General features: G+C 36.2%; 1 protein-coding gene across 1 annotated transcript; it reads left to right on the top strand.

The window, feature by feature from the left end:
* The first annotated feature begins 7354 nt into the window (after positions 1 to 7354).
* On the top strand, positions 7355 to 11719 carry LOC105047287 (glucan endo-1,3-beta-glucosidase 13). Its single transcript, XM_010926148.3, has 4 exons — positions 7355 to 7610; positions 8301 to 9575; positions 11231 to 11261; positions 11373 to 11719. The coding sequence occupies exons 1-4, from the start codon at positions 7559 to 7561 to the stop codon at positions 11503 to 11505; spliced, it is 1491 nt and encodes a 496-aa protein (XP_010924450.2). The 5' UTR covers positions 7355 to 7558; the 3' UTR covers positions 11506 to 11719.
* The last annotated feature ends 4334 nt before the right edge of the window (positions 11720 to 16053 follow it).

Below are 16053 nucleotides of genomic sequence, written 5' to 3'. Positions count from 1 at the left end.
GATTTTGTCGGAAATCGTGAAGGAAGAAGACTCCGGTTAGGAGTCTTCCTCTTTCTCTGTTCTGTTTTTTTTTTTTTTTTTTTTTTGTGTTGTTGGGCCATCTGGGCTACAGGCCCAAGTAAACGGGTTGCTACAATCTCCCCCCCTTAAAAAATTTCATCCTCGAAATTAGATTATGTCGTTTGAGATATCTATTTCAAAGTATACATTCTTCATGTTATTCTCAAGCTTACGATAATATCATATATATTATTTATTTCTCATGATCTTGTTATAACAAAAATTATTTAAAATTTCAAACACATCCCTTCTTATTGATTTCTCAACTTTTTGAAGAACTATAATATTTTGGACTTGTATTAATATACTACCATTATTTGTCTAATACATTTCACTCGAAATTCATAATTATCTCAGACTACCCTTGATAGAAAATAAATAAAGGTCAAACATCGATCACTCTTCACAATCATCGATTTCTTTCTTCACTTAACCTTCCAACAAATTTTATATGTAGACTCTCATCTTAAGAAAAATCTCAATCTTCTATATCAGTTCGAGTAACAATATAAAAAAAATATGAGATCTATGTCATGACATTCTAAGTTTGAACTTAATATCAGAACTATCAAGCTATTAATAAACTTGAGATATCTAAGATTTCTTAGCATTATCTATAATGAAGCAACCTACTGACAAAAATTATCCAACTATGATCAGATTAAAATCATTCTTTGTTTACAACTAACGTATTCCATAATATCTTCAGAATCAAAGAATTAATATTTCTAATCAAATTAACCCACCATGCTTTTGCTGCGCACTCTGATATTAATTTATCAAATTATTTAAGTCTATCAAAGATAAAAGTATCCTTATATGTTAGATCAATCCAGGATAGATCCAACCTTCAAATTTCATATAGAATTTAGGGCAAAACCTTAAGTTTCTTTATCTTTACTACTTTTGGGTATAGCATATTAAATCTTGATCCACTTCTATGTTTGAAATCATTGTATAGGTTTCATCACTCTTCAAGAATCAAACATGTCTAGAATCAATTGGAGTTAATTTTAGATTTACCTTACAATCATTTAGATAATTTCTAAATCAAACTTCTTTTTTTAAAAGAATTAATTCTAACTTGACAACTAAAAGAACTCAAGCCAACATCCTTATGAGTAGAATCAACTTGATTATTTCTTATAGAGCTCTCTTCATTACAATCCTTAATATTAATCAATAAATCCATACAAAATCTTGTCCCTTGTATAAGTCATTCAAAATTTAACACTAACAAGATGTCTTAGTTTAAAATAATCCAAACTTTGACTTGAATAATTAATACACTTCATCATCTTTAACAATCACAGAAAAAATTAAAAAAAATTAATCCACAGATAGTAATATGAATTATTAAAGATTTTATTATAACCTGTATATCATACTCTAATAAAATAAATTTTCTTCTTTAATTTAACAACAATATCAAAATACTTTTGATTCACTTAGAAAAATAAACTTTTAATTTGAAATTCAATGCAATTTGAAAGATAAGAAATTATATTCAGAATATGATATTTTGAGTGACCAAAGACTTTTACCAAGATGTGTATCTCGTATCCTCATAATAAAATTTAAGTATATATATATATATTCATCTAAATTGAGTTTATATGGCTTCTTATAGATTCAATGTTCAAAAATATTTCTCTCTCATATGATGTAATTTCTTCTTAGACCATATCCTAATTAACTTTCTTTGATAAGTCTAAATTCATAATGCTCAGACAATTATCATCGAAATTAAAAAAAAATTATCATGATCTTCGATCATATAAGTTTTATATTCCAAAATCATCTAGTATACTCAACATAACTTATCAATACCTCCTACTTTATTTTAAGATCAACTCTTTCATACTTAAGTCAACCTTACTAATTGAAATCTAAGATATAACTTGTTAATTCTATTATAGATATTATATGCCACTTATACATAAAGTTTCATCATAGTATTTATTGATTCAAAATCCAAATATTGATTCTTTTCTTTTATGTCAATCATGTTCCTTATGATCATAACCTAGGTTTAAATATCACTAAAGTCATAATTTCAAATAATTATAATCTTAAGCTTAAATACCACTTAAATCATATTTTCTGATGATCATAACCTAAACTATAATATCATTCTATTACATCCTTAATGATTATAACCTTAAACTCTGATATTATCTATCATACTTTATTAATTATAATCCCAAAATTTTGATATCACTTATATGACAATCCCTAGTAACCTTAAACCTGGGCTCTAGTACTGTTCTGTCATATCCTAATCACTTGTATCATTGTCTCCAAATAAACGTAACCTAACCTCTAAGCTCAGATGCCACTCCGTCACATCCTACTGATCTTTACATAAGTTTCAATATCACTTCATAATCTTAGTGATCTTAACCCTAAGTTTTGATATTATTCCATCATATCCTATCACGTATATCATAATCCCTAATGATCATAGCCTAAGCTCTGATACCATTCTGTCACGCCCCGAACCCAACACCCGGGTCGGGTACGTGATGGCCGCACACTCCTTAGAGCAAGCCCTAAAGAATATGCAAGGCCAAAATAAATATTACAATCTTAACATCCATAACAATTAATTTCAAATATAATTCATAAAATCTTGCATAATTACAATTTAAATTTCTTTAATTCTCTGATCAGATACTATGACACTCTATTTATCCTTCTGCTCACACGTAAATCCAAGCCATAGCCAATCATAAGCATCCTGTAACTCTGAGAAGAAAAAGAAAGATAAAGGGGTGCGAGCTTTACAGCCCAGTAAGAATTCCCATATCACACTGATATAGTAATATAGTCTGAAAATAAGGATAAGCAATAAAATATAAAATCTCATGTTCAATGTCCAGCATAATGTAAACATTCATAAATTTTCTGTCTTGTCAAAATAGATGCATCATCATATATTAACAGGTGAAACACTTTTGTTCAACAATTGTTTCATGTCTTATCTTTCATTTCTCCTTTCATAATCACATGATTTTTAACAGTTTCCTTCTGGCTCTGGACTATCCGAGTCTATACCTCAATCATCATCCGGATCGAATCCACTTAAAAAGTCTTTCAAGACTGTCCCAGGATGAGCTCCTGGCCGGCTGTCCCACGTACCAAAGCCCGTGAGAGGCTGTCCCAGGCATAAGCTCCTGGCGGGCTGTCCCAGGCATGAGCTCCTGGCCGGCTGATCCACCTGTAAGCCAGTGGGGGCTGTCCCAGGCATAAGCTCCTGGCGGGCTGTCCCAGGCATAAGCTCCTGGCCGGCTGTTCCACATGACAAGGCTAGTCCATACCATATATCTCTTTCTTTTCATTTAATCATTATGTGTTGTATTCATCAATCAATTCTGTCTTGCATTATAATCAATTCAGATATGTCATATCCATATAATCATGCCATCAATCTCTGATACATATATATTGACATAACATACTCATGCTCAAAATCAAATAACAGTATCTCAGGTATAATAAATTCATCGATCTCAAATCCGACGATGCAAAACCAATGATGCAAAACCAACAGTAAAATAGCATATATATAATAGTGATCATGTACAGGGATTCTTACCTTTACCGGTGACTGATCCAAACACAGAAGTCAATATTCTTCTTTGATTTATGAATTTCTCTAACAAGATATTCCACTCGATATCATATGCAGACAATCATCTCTTCATAACCCTGATCAATATAAAAATCACATATATGGAGAAAATTACCGATAATTGATCCTAATACACAAATCGAGGATCTCTCTTAGGATTAACCAAAATTAGGACTTGTCTATGTATCTGGATCCTCCACTGATCCATAAGACTTCTAGAGAGAAAAAATTCATGAAGAGAGAGAAAATTCTAGAGAGAGAAAGTAGAGAGAGAATCTTCATATTCTTCTGATGAGGCACTCATGATCGAGATCATTAGAGGTCCTATCAGGATAACTCAATATGAATCAAGTGTTACAAATTTCGAATAGGATCGAACTGGGATCAGATCTACTGCACGAATTTCGGAGCAACCTCAGATCATCTTATTTTCATCTTCAAGTTTATTCTAGGATTCATGATGCAATCAGAGAGAAAGAGAAGATCCTAGAGAGACAAAATCCGTAAAGAGAGAGAAAAGTCTAGAGAGAGAAAATATAGAGAGAGAAGATAGAGAGAGGAGAGAGAAAAAAAGAGAGAAAAAGGAGAGAGAAAGGAGAGAGAGAAAAATTCTCTACTTCTTCTTCTTTTTATTTTATTTTTATTTTTATTTTTATTTTCTCTTTCTCTTTTTCCTTTTTTTTTTCTTTTCTTTTTCCTTTTTCTTTTCTTTTTCTTTTTCTTTTTCCTTTTTCTTTTCTTTTCTTTTCTTCTTCTTCTTCCTTTCTTCTTTTCTTCCCACGGGTTCCGTTGGGCCAAAACAGGGGAGGAAAAAGAGGGTGGCTCGGGCTCCGACGACTTGGTCGGAGATCCGACAACGACGGCCGAGCATGCAAGCTGACCGACGGCAGGGTCACCCTCCTTGTTGCCGGCGGCAGAGAAGGAAGAAAATCATAAAAATAGGGTATCCCTGTTTGAGCCCGAACCGGAAGCCCGAACCGGCACCTCGCCGGCTTCCAAAAACATCGGTGACCGGAGAATAACAAGGAGAAGAGGAAGTACCTTGTTCCGACGGCCGAAACAGCTCCGGCGACCTCTTTTCTTCCGATCAACCACCACGAAAATCTCTGAGAAAAATCCCTCAAATCCCTTGATTTACTTCGAAATTCTTGTTGTAAATTCCTAAAGGAAGGTTGGAGGATCTTATAGTGGAGGTTTCCTACCCTAGCCGGACTCTTTGAGTCCGATTTTGTCGGAAATTGTGAAGGAAGAAGACTCCGGCTAGGAGTCTTCCTCCTTCTCTGTTCTGTTTTCTTTTTTTTTTTTTTTTGTGTTGTTGGGCCATCTGGGCTACAGGCCCAAGTAAACGGGTTGCTACAGAATGTTAGGAAGGAGTAGTGGCCACGTCACAGACCCCAAATCTGATTTTGATAAGTCTAACTGGGTAACAGCCTAATTCGCAATTCATTGGTATTTATTGCATAAAAAATACTTCAGAATGTAACTTATTTGCATAAAAATATATCTTCTGTGCTGGCTTGGCAACTTCATGAATAATGCATTACAGAGGTTTTTGGTTTTTTTTTTTTGGATAGATACGAAGGTTTTTGATTGGTGCTCGGGATCAGAATAATATTGAATAGGAATCGGATATCTTTTGAGGTATTAATTCGTGAAGAATGGAAATCAGAATGATTATATTTTGTGATTGAAATCAAAATTAAAATTAAAACTGAAATCTGAATGAAGATTTGAATTGTTATAAGAGAGTTGTAATTAAATTTTAAAAAATTAGATCATTCTCATTTCATTTCGTAATCAGAAATGGATTCTTTTTAATCAAATAATTGAAATAGGAGTTATGGATTTCCTAACATCTCCTATATTAATTTTCATAAGCTACACCAATCTTTTTGTTTTGTTGCTTACGAGAGGGATATAAAACAATAGTGAAATGGCATTAGGCTTGTTTGGATATCTAGAAAGCTTATCAAATAACTGGGTTAAGAAAAATGACAAAATAGTCTTCAACAAAAAATTATAATTAGTGTTTAAATATTTGTGATAAGGAATAGAGGTCACTTTGTCTCAGTAATGGTTCCCTTCGTGGGAAGAAACTTCGCACAAGCTAGCTTTAATCTTTCAAAATAATTTTTTGTAGTTCTATGTTACTATAGTATTGAATCTAGATGAATAGATCCATATCAAAATAATGCTCTGGTATGCGCCATTGAAGACATAAAAACAACCAACACGATCTCATGAGGCCATGACTAGCACCATGATATGAGTAATTTCACATTTTTGGGTGAAGTTCAACCCAGTTGAATAACACTAGAGTCAGAATTTGTATACGTATGAGGAGAAATTCATGAAAGAATCAAGAATTGTGTGGTTACGTAGTTGTAGCAAATTTTTTGCTGATTTTTTCATTCTTTGATATATTGCATAAGCCTGACGTGGATGTAAGAAGCCTCAAGATTTCATGGCCCACCGTTGCGATGCCAGCGATCATTGCAAATTGGCAACAATGAAAGCCCAAATCATTGTCATATGCCTCAATGCTTGAATAACTCGTCCATACCCCAAGGATATAGTGCTCAGATCATCACCAATACTCCTGTGAACAAATGTGTTTGAAGCAGGCAATGCTGGAAGAACAAAACACTAGCAACAACCAGTAGTTTTGACGTTCATTTAGGACCCAAAATCCAAGCTGGTTTCAACCTGCAATGCCAAAGGAAGAAAGGAGGATAAATGCTTAAGATGAATTGAAAAAGAAATAAATTTTATTAAATCCAGTATATAGTTGTTCATCAAGCATAAAATAAATCCTACATAAATCATGTTTGAAATGCTGGTGAGAAGGTAGCCTCATGCACTATTTCCATGGTGCAATATCACCGTTTTAAGAATGGCTGTTCCAACCAAAATAAAAAAAAAAAAAAAGCTTTTCTAGTAAACATATAAATGTGCAATGTTTTTAAAAAAATATCCGTTAAAAGTAAATACGATAACATGAAATAGTAAATACAATAATCGTCAATATTTATGTTTTTATATAATTACTGGTGGACAATGAATGTTTTATTTTTATCTAAGTTGCGCATAATATTATAGATTGGATGATAAATTATGTGACTAATCATATTCGACCCATGTTACGGGATTTGTCAATACATCTTTTATATTAATTTTTTAATATTTTATTTTATGGTATTCATGAATGTTGGCAGACTCATCTTAATTAATTAATTCATTCATTCTATTAAAAAAACATGCAACCGCCATCCACCATGCTATCAACAGAAGTTAGGTGACATGTCAATCTCCATCCACTAATTCCCTTGACCTCAGAGTCCCTTCAAAAAGGCGCACAATTCTCCAATGATCAGACGGTAGGAAGCACCCTCCAAGTAAACCACTCCTACGGTAGCGGTGGTCCGGTCAGCTTAGTGCTTTGCTTCCTCCTCGTGTCGGTGAGGTCCGAATCCAGACGCAAAAAGACAAGCCCTGCTTTATTTTCTACCGTTGGAGGGAGCATGATGCATGTCTGTCTCGTCTTGGAACACGAGTCCACCGAATCCGGACCCCAGGCCCTTCTATAAACCCCATTTTGAAAACCCCCTTCTCAAGTCCGGTTCTCAGACACTGTCGTTTCTCTCCCCTGGTACCCAGGCCGGCCAGCTAATCCGTACGCCTTTCCTCTGAACCCCTGACGAGTGGCTTTGTCTCGAGCTGCGGAAGCCAACGGTAGGAAATTCTTCTTTCACTTAAAGGGTGGGTATTCCGGGAAGAGGATGGCAGGAGAGATTTCATTGGAGGAGGGGGAGAAGGAGCATTCTTGGGAGATTTAGAGCAAAGATAGCCAGCTTAGCTTCTTCTATGGCAAGGGAACTCCTGATAATCCTTCTGCTGCTCCTCTTGCTCTTCGCTGGTCAGTGGGCTTCACTCTGTCTTCTCTTTGTTCCAAGTTTCTTCTTTCTTTTCTTTTATTTTCCACCAGTGTTCTAGAGAGTAAAGGGATTCAGTATCTCCCACTCAATAAAAATAAAAATAAAAATAATCATAAATTTCTGTTGGCTTTTTTTTTGGTGATCAAAGCTTGAGATTTTTACTGTTATTTTTTCTCTATGAGATATTTCATTATCATCCCTGAAGAACATGCTAGGTAGTTTGCTCACTCATCAAGCAATGCATTTCCTTTTTTTCTTCTTTTTCTCCAACCTTTGCTCTTAAATCAGAATCAGAAGTTTTGTCTGGTAACCAGTCGTGCCATGATGGAAAGGGACCAAGAACGGAAGGGTTTCTTGAGCCCTTATCCTTGTATTTAGACATTTTAGGATCCATTAACTCTATATCTCCCCTGTTATGCCTAAAAGTTTTATTTTTTATTTTTTATTAATTTTTTTTGCTTCTTGATTAGATACATCATAGCCATTGTTAATGGAAACTTTAGTATATCAAGAACTACAAGCGCTCATCAGTGATTAGCCATCAAGCAATGCATTTGAGCATTTTCTTTCTTTATTGAACATGAGATTGTTTGTTGCTCTTTTATTTCATTTATTGAGTCCCGAAAGTATGATAGACAAATTAGAGAAATCCAATCCAACTCCTGTGACAGGGCTTTGCAGAGGGAGCAAAATTGGCGTCTGCTATGGCCGGAATGCTGATGACCTCCCGACACCTGACAAAGTTGCACAACTGGTCAAGCTTCAACAGATTAAGTATGTTAGGATCTATGACTCCAACATCCAGGTTATCAAGGCCTTTGCCAACATTGGCGTGGAGCTCATGGTCGGGGTCCCGAATTCGGACTTGCTTGCCTTCTCGCAGTACCAGTCCAATGTCGATACTTGGCTTAACAACAGCATACTTCCCTATTACCCGGCGACTATGATCACCTACATTACAGTTGGTGCCGAGATCACTGAAAGCCCTGTCAATGTCTCTTCGCTTGTGGTGCCGGCCATGACCAATGTTCATACTGCTCTGAAGAAAGTCGGGTTACACAAAAGGATCAAAGTGTCGAGTACTCATTCGCTTGGAGTGTTATCTAGATCCTTTCCACCATCTGCTGGGGCTTTCAACAGCAGCTATGCTTTCTTTTTGAAACCAATGCTGGAGTTTCTTGTGGAGAACCAATCACCATTCATGGTGGATCTCTATCCTTACTATGCTTATAGGGACTCGCCGAGCAATGTCTCCTTGAATTATGCACTGTTCTCATCATCGTCTTCCGATGTCATTGATCCAAATACTGGTTTGGTTTACTCCAACATGTTCGATGCTCAGCTGGATGCTATCTTTTTTGCTCTTATGGCTCTAAATTTTAGAACTTTGAAGGTTATGGTTACTGAATCAGGGTGGCCTAACAAGGGATCTGCCAAAGAAACTGCTGCAACTCCAGATAATGCTCAGACTTACAACACCAATCTTATTCGCCATGTCATCAATGATACGGGGACTCCGGCAAAGCCTGGGGAGGAGATTGATGTCTATATATTTTCATTGTTCAATGAGAATAGGAAGCCTGGGCTGGAATCAGAAAGGAACTGGGGGCTGTTTTACCCTGACCAAACTAGCATTTATAGTCTTGACTTGACTGGTAGAGGGAATGTGGATGTCATTACAGGGGCAAACATTACAAGTTCAAATGGAACATGGTGTGTTGCTTCAAGCAATGCTTCAGAATTGGATTTGCAAAATGCCTTGGATTGGGCTTGTGGTCCTGGCAATGTTGATTGTTCGGCGATTCAGCCGAGCCAGCCTTGTTATCAACCGGATACTTTGCTCTCTCATGCTTCATATGCTTTCAATAGCTATTATCAGCAGAATGGGGCTACTGATGTTGCTTGTAGCTTTGGTGGTACAGGGGTAAAGATCACAAAAGATCCAAGTAAGCATTCCTATCTTATAACATGCTGATTAAAATATCATTTAATGGGAGTATCTTTGGTCCAAAGTCTTTAATCCAATTCATGCAATCATCTTTCTCACACATTTCATGTCATCATTACATCTCACCTGTAGCATGAATGGATATGTCTAATTTTATTTTGTGACAAGTAGAATAAACATCATCCTACAAAAACAATAAACATATATTACTCATATAATGGTGATTTCCATTTTCAAACTTGTCCTAGATATTTCATAATTGGTGGGTGTATGATACCAAGCTGTGCCATGGAATGGGGTACCAAGGTGCAAAACTTAGAAAAGACAATTTCCATTCTTGATCTTTCGTTACAGAATGTCTATTATGTGATCCAACAACCTTATAAGACAATGACAAAGTTTCAATGGTGTGAGAGCACATCCAGCTTGTGCATGCATTAGTACCATATCCACCGACAAAATTAGACTTGTATGGACAATGTATCATGCAAAAACTGCTAGTTTTTTGACCTGCAACAATGGGGATGTTGGGATATACCGACCGACTCCTTTTACGCCGACTCACCCTTGGACCTGTCCGACCGACGTCCGATTCTACCGACCGCACCGACCGACAGCAGTTGCCGACATTATCCGACCGAAGGTGCGTCGGTCGGGCAGACCCATCCTATTTCCGACTAGTCGAGCGGCGGAGCCCAGATTACCGACTCACTGTCGGGCGGAGGTGGCAGTCGACGTCCAACTCTCGCAATGCGCCAGACCAGCCGACGGTGTCCCCGGGTCTTCACCCGACGTCCCGCAGCCGAATACCGACGTATAGTCGGTCAGCTCCCCCAAACGCTGTACGACTGCTATGGGCTGCTATCCTGACAAGGACGTGCGGCGTGGCCGCCCTGGGGGCATCGTCCTGCCAAGGACATAGGTCAACCCCAGTGACTTGACAGCCCACGGCGACTTGTCAGTCTGCGGCGACCCTGACAGTCTCCGGCGATTTGACAACTCTCCGATTGTCTGCGCTATTAATGGCAGGACCACGCCGCGTCCTACTATAAAACGGGAAGGCAACAGTGTTGACGGGAGGAGGTTTTCTCTAAGCTTCTGGACTCTCTTCTTTCTCTCTCTCGCTGAGCCTCTGATTTTTTTCTACTGTTGCCTAGTCTCCTCTCTGACTTGACCGTCGGAGGATCTCCGCCGGAGGCATCTCCGATCAGTGTGGACTTCTCTTGCAGGTGCTCGTTTCCGGCGACGAGGGATTGGCCGCAACAGGGGACAATATCAGTTAGGACTTTTCATATCCCCCATTTACAGCAGTCCACATAGTCTGTCCCTCAATGAAATTTAAAGTTCTACATCATCATTCAATGAAATGAGTGTTGGGAAACCACTGCTTTGCTTTTATTATTATTATTATTATTATTAAAAAAGGACAAAATTAAAAGTTGTGCATAAACTCCCAAGCTTTCTTCATGAGGCTATTTCTAGGGCCTCAAAGTAGCTAAGCCTTTTTCATGAGGATTAATTTCCATATTTGGGTCACTATTAGAACATTTGATGCCATTCTAGTGCCATTGCTTGATGCTCTAGGATGTTAGCTGTTGTTTCTTTCAATTGTTTTCCCCATGATTATTCCTTAATGTATTTATTTGTTTGCAGGTTATGATAAATGCGTTTATGCAACCTCAGGGTATGTATATATATATATATATATATACAAGCTAACCCTTATTAGATTTCAGTAGATCAAATTTCACAAACTTCTTGACTGAAGTGGTGCTCTCTCGTTGCATGCTTACAGTAAATTGAGCAGCGGAAATTCTACAGCGCCAGCTGTTTCATCAAGCGCCTATGGTAATATCCTCAAGGAGCTTATGGCGGTCCTGCTGTTTATGCTGTCACTCTCACTTGTTCCTGTTCTAGGCATTGCCTGAAGTGCTCATAGTTTGGGTTCCTTTGAGGAGAATTTTTGTTTGAGAGAAATGGATGGATGGATGGATGGGGAGGAGGCAGCCTCAAAATGGAAATATTATCTTGGGTATCTCATGGTGGCAAGGACATGTATCCATATGGATGTACATTCATTCTCTGATTAAGTGCTGGTTGGAATGGCTTAATTGTACAATTTTTTGGGGCACCTTGTATTGTTGGATCATGAGCAGGGAACTTTTGAATGCTGTGATTTTGGCTTTGGAAGGATAAAAACCTCGCAGAATCCATTACCAAGATGTCACAACAGATGTTCAAATTTCTAACCTATGCAGTCCTATGTATTGTGTGGATCCTTTTTATGTTTTATTTTATTTTTTTTTATGTAAATGGGAAACTGTGCGACAAATGTTAATAGTCTCATATTTCTTACTTAAGATTTTAAAAATCGATATCGATGATCGTCTCGGTCACCGATTGGTTCAGTACAGTATCGACATGTGGTATGGCGGTATACCGGTTTGATCGATATGTCAATTTTTTAGATTTTTTTTTTTTTGAGATTGGAAGGTGTCCAATCAAATTTTTATGCATTATGAAGTAATTGAAAGTTTAAAATGATATTAAGTGATATTTGTTAATATTTGTATCATTCTGATATATTTTTAATCGCGTATGATGTGAATCTGAGTATAATATTATATTATTTAGTATCTTAAATAATTAATATATGAAATAGATATCATTGAATTCTATAATATATAAAATTAATTAAAAATATTAAAAATATTTAATATATATCAATTATTAGAATCTGATTGATCGTCGATATTTATAAATAATAGGATCATTTACATAGTTAGGAGGAATATGGGATCTATCCTTTTAGCTACATAGTATTATAATTTCTTTGTTTTGATAGTTTTTTTTTTATTTTTTTATTTTTTGTAATTTTTTTTAAAAAAAGAGAGGAATAGAGGAAAGATAGCATGATTTTGAGAAACATACTTTAAACATTTTTAATCCAAATATTTCTTGAGGCTTCAGAGAGGCTTTCGGTATTAAGGAATAAGAAATGGAGAGAGAGACTTAGAAATAAAGAAGAAATTGAGCGGTTTTTTTCTGTCTCCGATCATAAAAGAAAAGTAGCCAAATTGAGCGGTTCAGTTCGATAAAATCGTGAATCACTTGGTTCAAGGCGAAACCGTCCGGTTCAGGGTTGAACCAAGAGGTTTTTTTATTTTTTTGGTGGGTGCGGAAAATCAAGGCTGAACAGATTCGATTCAGCATTGATCTGATTTTGATACATCCTGAATCGGATGATTCGGTCCGATTTTGAAAGCTACATTCTAATCTATCTATCTTCTCGAGTCCAGATTGGGCAAGAAGCTAGTTTAACCTTTCTTTGCTCCACCACTATTTTTCTTTGCTTCTCTTCTCGTCATGTTCTCTCATGGATCGACAAGTCAATTTGGTGATGTCTGTGCCTGCGAAGCAAGTTCATAATTTTTTTTTATTTTATTTTATTTTTTCTTGTGCAGTTTCATGTTTTCAATATCTTTGGCTACTGATTCTTGTTGGAAGAAAAAAAAAAAAGAAAAAAAGAAAAAAAAAAAGAAAGAGGTTTCTTTGTTGATAGCTATGCTAGTCAAAAAAATTCCTTGAAGACTTTCTTTTTTGGCTAATGTGTCTTCAAAATCAGGTTTTTTGGGCTTTTGTCGGGATGCTTGTACATTACTGGCTTTTGATGTAATATGAACTTAGGGGACATAACATAGCTCTCTCACCATTGAGGACTGGATACATGATTTCTTTTATTTTTTTCATGTCGATGACTAGAATACCTCCTTTTCTAGTTCTAGAATCTAAAACAAGTATGACATGCTAATGGTTGTATTTGATAACCTAAAGATTCCCCTTGTATTGAAGCCTGAAAGATTTAAATTTGTATGATCTTGTATTGCTTTATCTCTTGAAGCATTCATTAAAAACCTTTCGTAATGCTGAAGTGCTAGAAGGAACTCAAGCTGAATAAATTATCAGACTTGAGAACAAGTCCGTGTCGTGGGGCTTGTTCACGTTTTCCATTGATGTACCTATCATCTTTGAATCTTACATAACCGACGAGATTTTTTTTCTCTCTTGCAATTTAATTAGCATGATGCTTGAGTTTTGCTGTTATACTTAGCTGTGGGTTAGTGTTTTGTTTGGTAACTTGCTGTACCTTGTGATGGCTTTTTTAAAACTATAATACTCTTCCACCGATAAGCAAAGCTTAATTGTGGGGGCCTCTGTTTGATGACCAGAGTAGCATGCCAATTAGGAATATTTACTCCTGCAGGTATTGCAGTATATTATCCTTTTGTATCTTTCCTTTTACCTACTAAGGTTTTCTTCCCCTCAATGTTTCCTTAAACGTTCAAGTTCTATCATGATTGGATAAATATAGGCCTGCAAATGGGTCGGGCCGGATGGATCTTGGGTGATCCCGATCCGACTCGATTTCTTGATCGATCTTGATATTGGACCCATACCCATCCCAATAAAAAATCGGATCGGATCGGGTCGGATCCCGACCAAATTTATTGATCCATTGGATCATTCGGATTGGTCGGGTCCATATATAATCCAATCCCAATCCATGAAATACGGATCCGGTTCGAGTCTAATTCGGGTCGGATCGGATCATGAGTTTAAAAATCTACATAAAGTGGAATCAGAGGTCACATCGATGACAAAATAGCATAGCCATATCTATCTTTTCATATAGATACTCTCTCCTCTCCTCTCTTCCCACGTCTTCTCACTTCATCATTGATAGTAGATATTGTATACCATCCCTAAGCAATAGTAATGTACAACAGTAAACAAGTAACTAGATATTTTAATTATGAACAACTGTTGGTACGTCCCCAGTTTACTTTGTGTTTGTGAAAGGACTTCTAGAAAAGTTCCGAGATTAACTGTAAGAATGGCATTTCTTGTGCAGTGCATTAATGATCTTGTGACAGTGTGACAGTATTAAAGATTTTAGTAAGAAATTTAAGAAAAAATTTGGATGAGTCACTCTTTTGATCCAAGCCCAAATTCTTATTTGGATGAGCCATTCTAATTGAGTTCAGATCTTATATTTGGATCCGATTCAGATCGGATCGGATCATATATCTTGAGATCCAAATTAATCCAAAAATCTCCACAGATCGGGTCGGGTCCAAATTCAGAAAATTCAGATCCGACCTGAAAAGATGAACGGATCCAATTTTTGAACCCGATCCGGCTCTATGGGTCTATTAAATGGATTCGGGTCAAATCTAATCGGGTCGGATCGGATCTTGGATCAACCCGATCCGTTTGCAGCCTTAGGTAAATATGTGAACAAGTTTATTAAGTAACAGTGTTTTTACTTTTAATAATCTTTTACCAATTTGTCCTATGGGAAACCTGTTAGTAGGCATAAGCCCATTAGTATTCTGTTTGGACTACGAAACAAGTCTTCTTATTACATATGAGAGGCTGTAAAATTGATCTTCTGAAAATTATGTTGTTTGCCAACTTTGGTTCCAACAAGAGCAATATAATCTCATGAAAGAACCTAATGTACTCCTGGTTTTATTGGATTCATGCACACCATACGTTGATCATGCAAGGAATGATATTAACAAAGTTTACGTTTGTGTTGAGCAATATTTGCCAAGATTATTACAACATTGGCCAATGGTCGAGCTCCCCGAGCTTATCGGAGTAACATTGACCATTATAATAACATGGCCCAATATGCGAAGCAAGTGGAGGTGCAGTTTTAGGATCTATTAGCCTTTAAAATGAGGACAATGGTAGCCTTTGTAGATACTAATATTGTGATTTGCAGTGAACATACTGTATAAATCCGTATTTGACAAAGTCCTTATCCATGTAACAATGTATCATGCACCAATCTAATATAATTGCGCCATCATGTTATTGAGCTGTTTAACGGCAAGGGCTGTTAGTAAACCTCAGAGCTACCAAAATAATCTATATAAGTACGGGTGAAAGTGGATTGGATAATATCTATCTGCATCCATTTTGATATTTGAATCTATTTAAATATAGATAGAAATTTGAGTATCTAAGTAATATCTATATCTGTAAAAAAAAATAGATATAGATATGGATAGAGACGACTATCGGATCTGTATTCTAATACCCAATTCTAGTTATAATCTTTTTTAATTTTATACAGTATTCATTAACTTTTAGATGGTGTTAGGTGTATTACATAGGTAATATTGTTATGGTAATGTAATTGCAGAGGGAATGTGATTACTTGATAAAATTATAGAGAATCCTATATTACAGTGTTTGGTTTGTGCAGTAGTGTTGTTGTAGAATTACAAGAAATCCTACATTACAGTATTTAGTATACAATTTAGATTACATAAAATATAAGCTAATTTTTTAAAGTACCCCCATCCTTGTTTATTGATTATTGTCTATTTTTAGAGGGACAATTTAATTTTGAGACTAACCATTTTTCGTGACATCACCTATTATATTTTTTTTTCTATTTTCAC

This window comes from Elaeis guineensis, chromosome 6 (assembly GCF_000442705.2).
Source record: "Elaeis guineensis isolate ETL-2024a chromosome 6, EG11, whole genome shotgun sequence".
NCBI lineage: Eukaryota > Viridiplantae > Streptophyta > Magnoliopsida > Arecales > Arecaceae > Elaeis > Elaeis guineensis.
The sequence above is the reverse complement of the archived record's forward strand: the minus strand, read 5'-3'. Positions and strand labels throughout refer to the sequence as shown.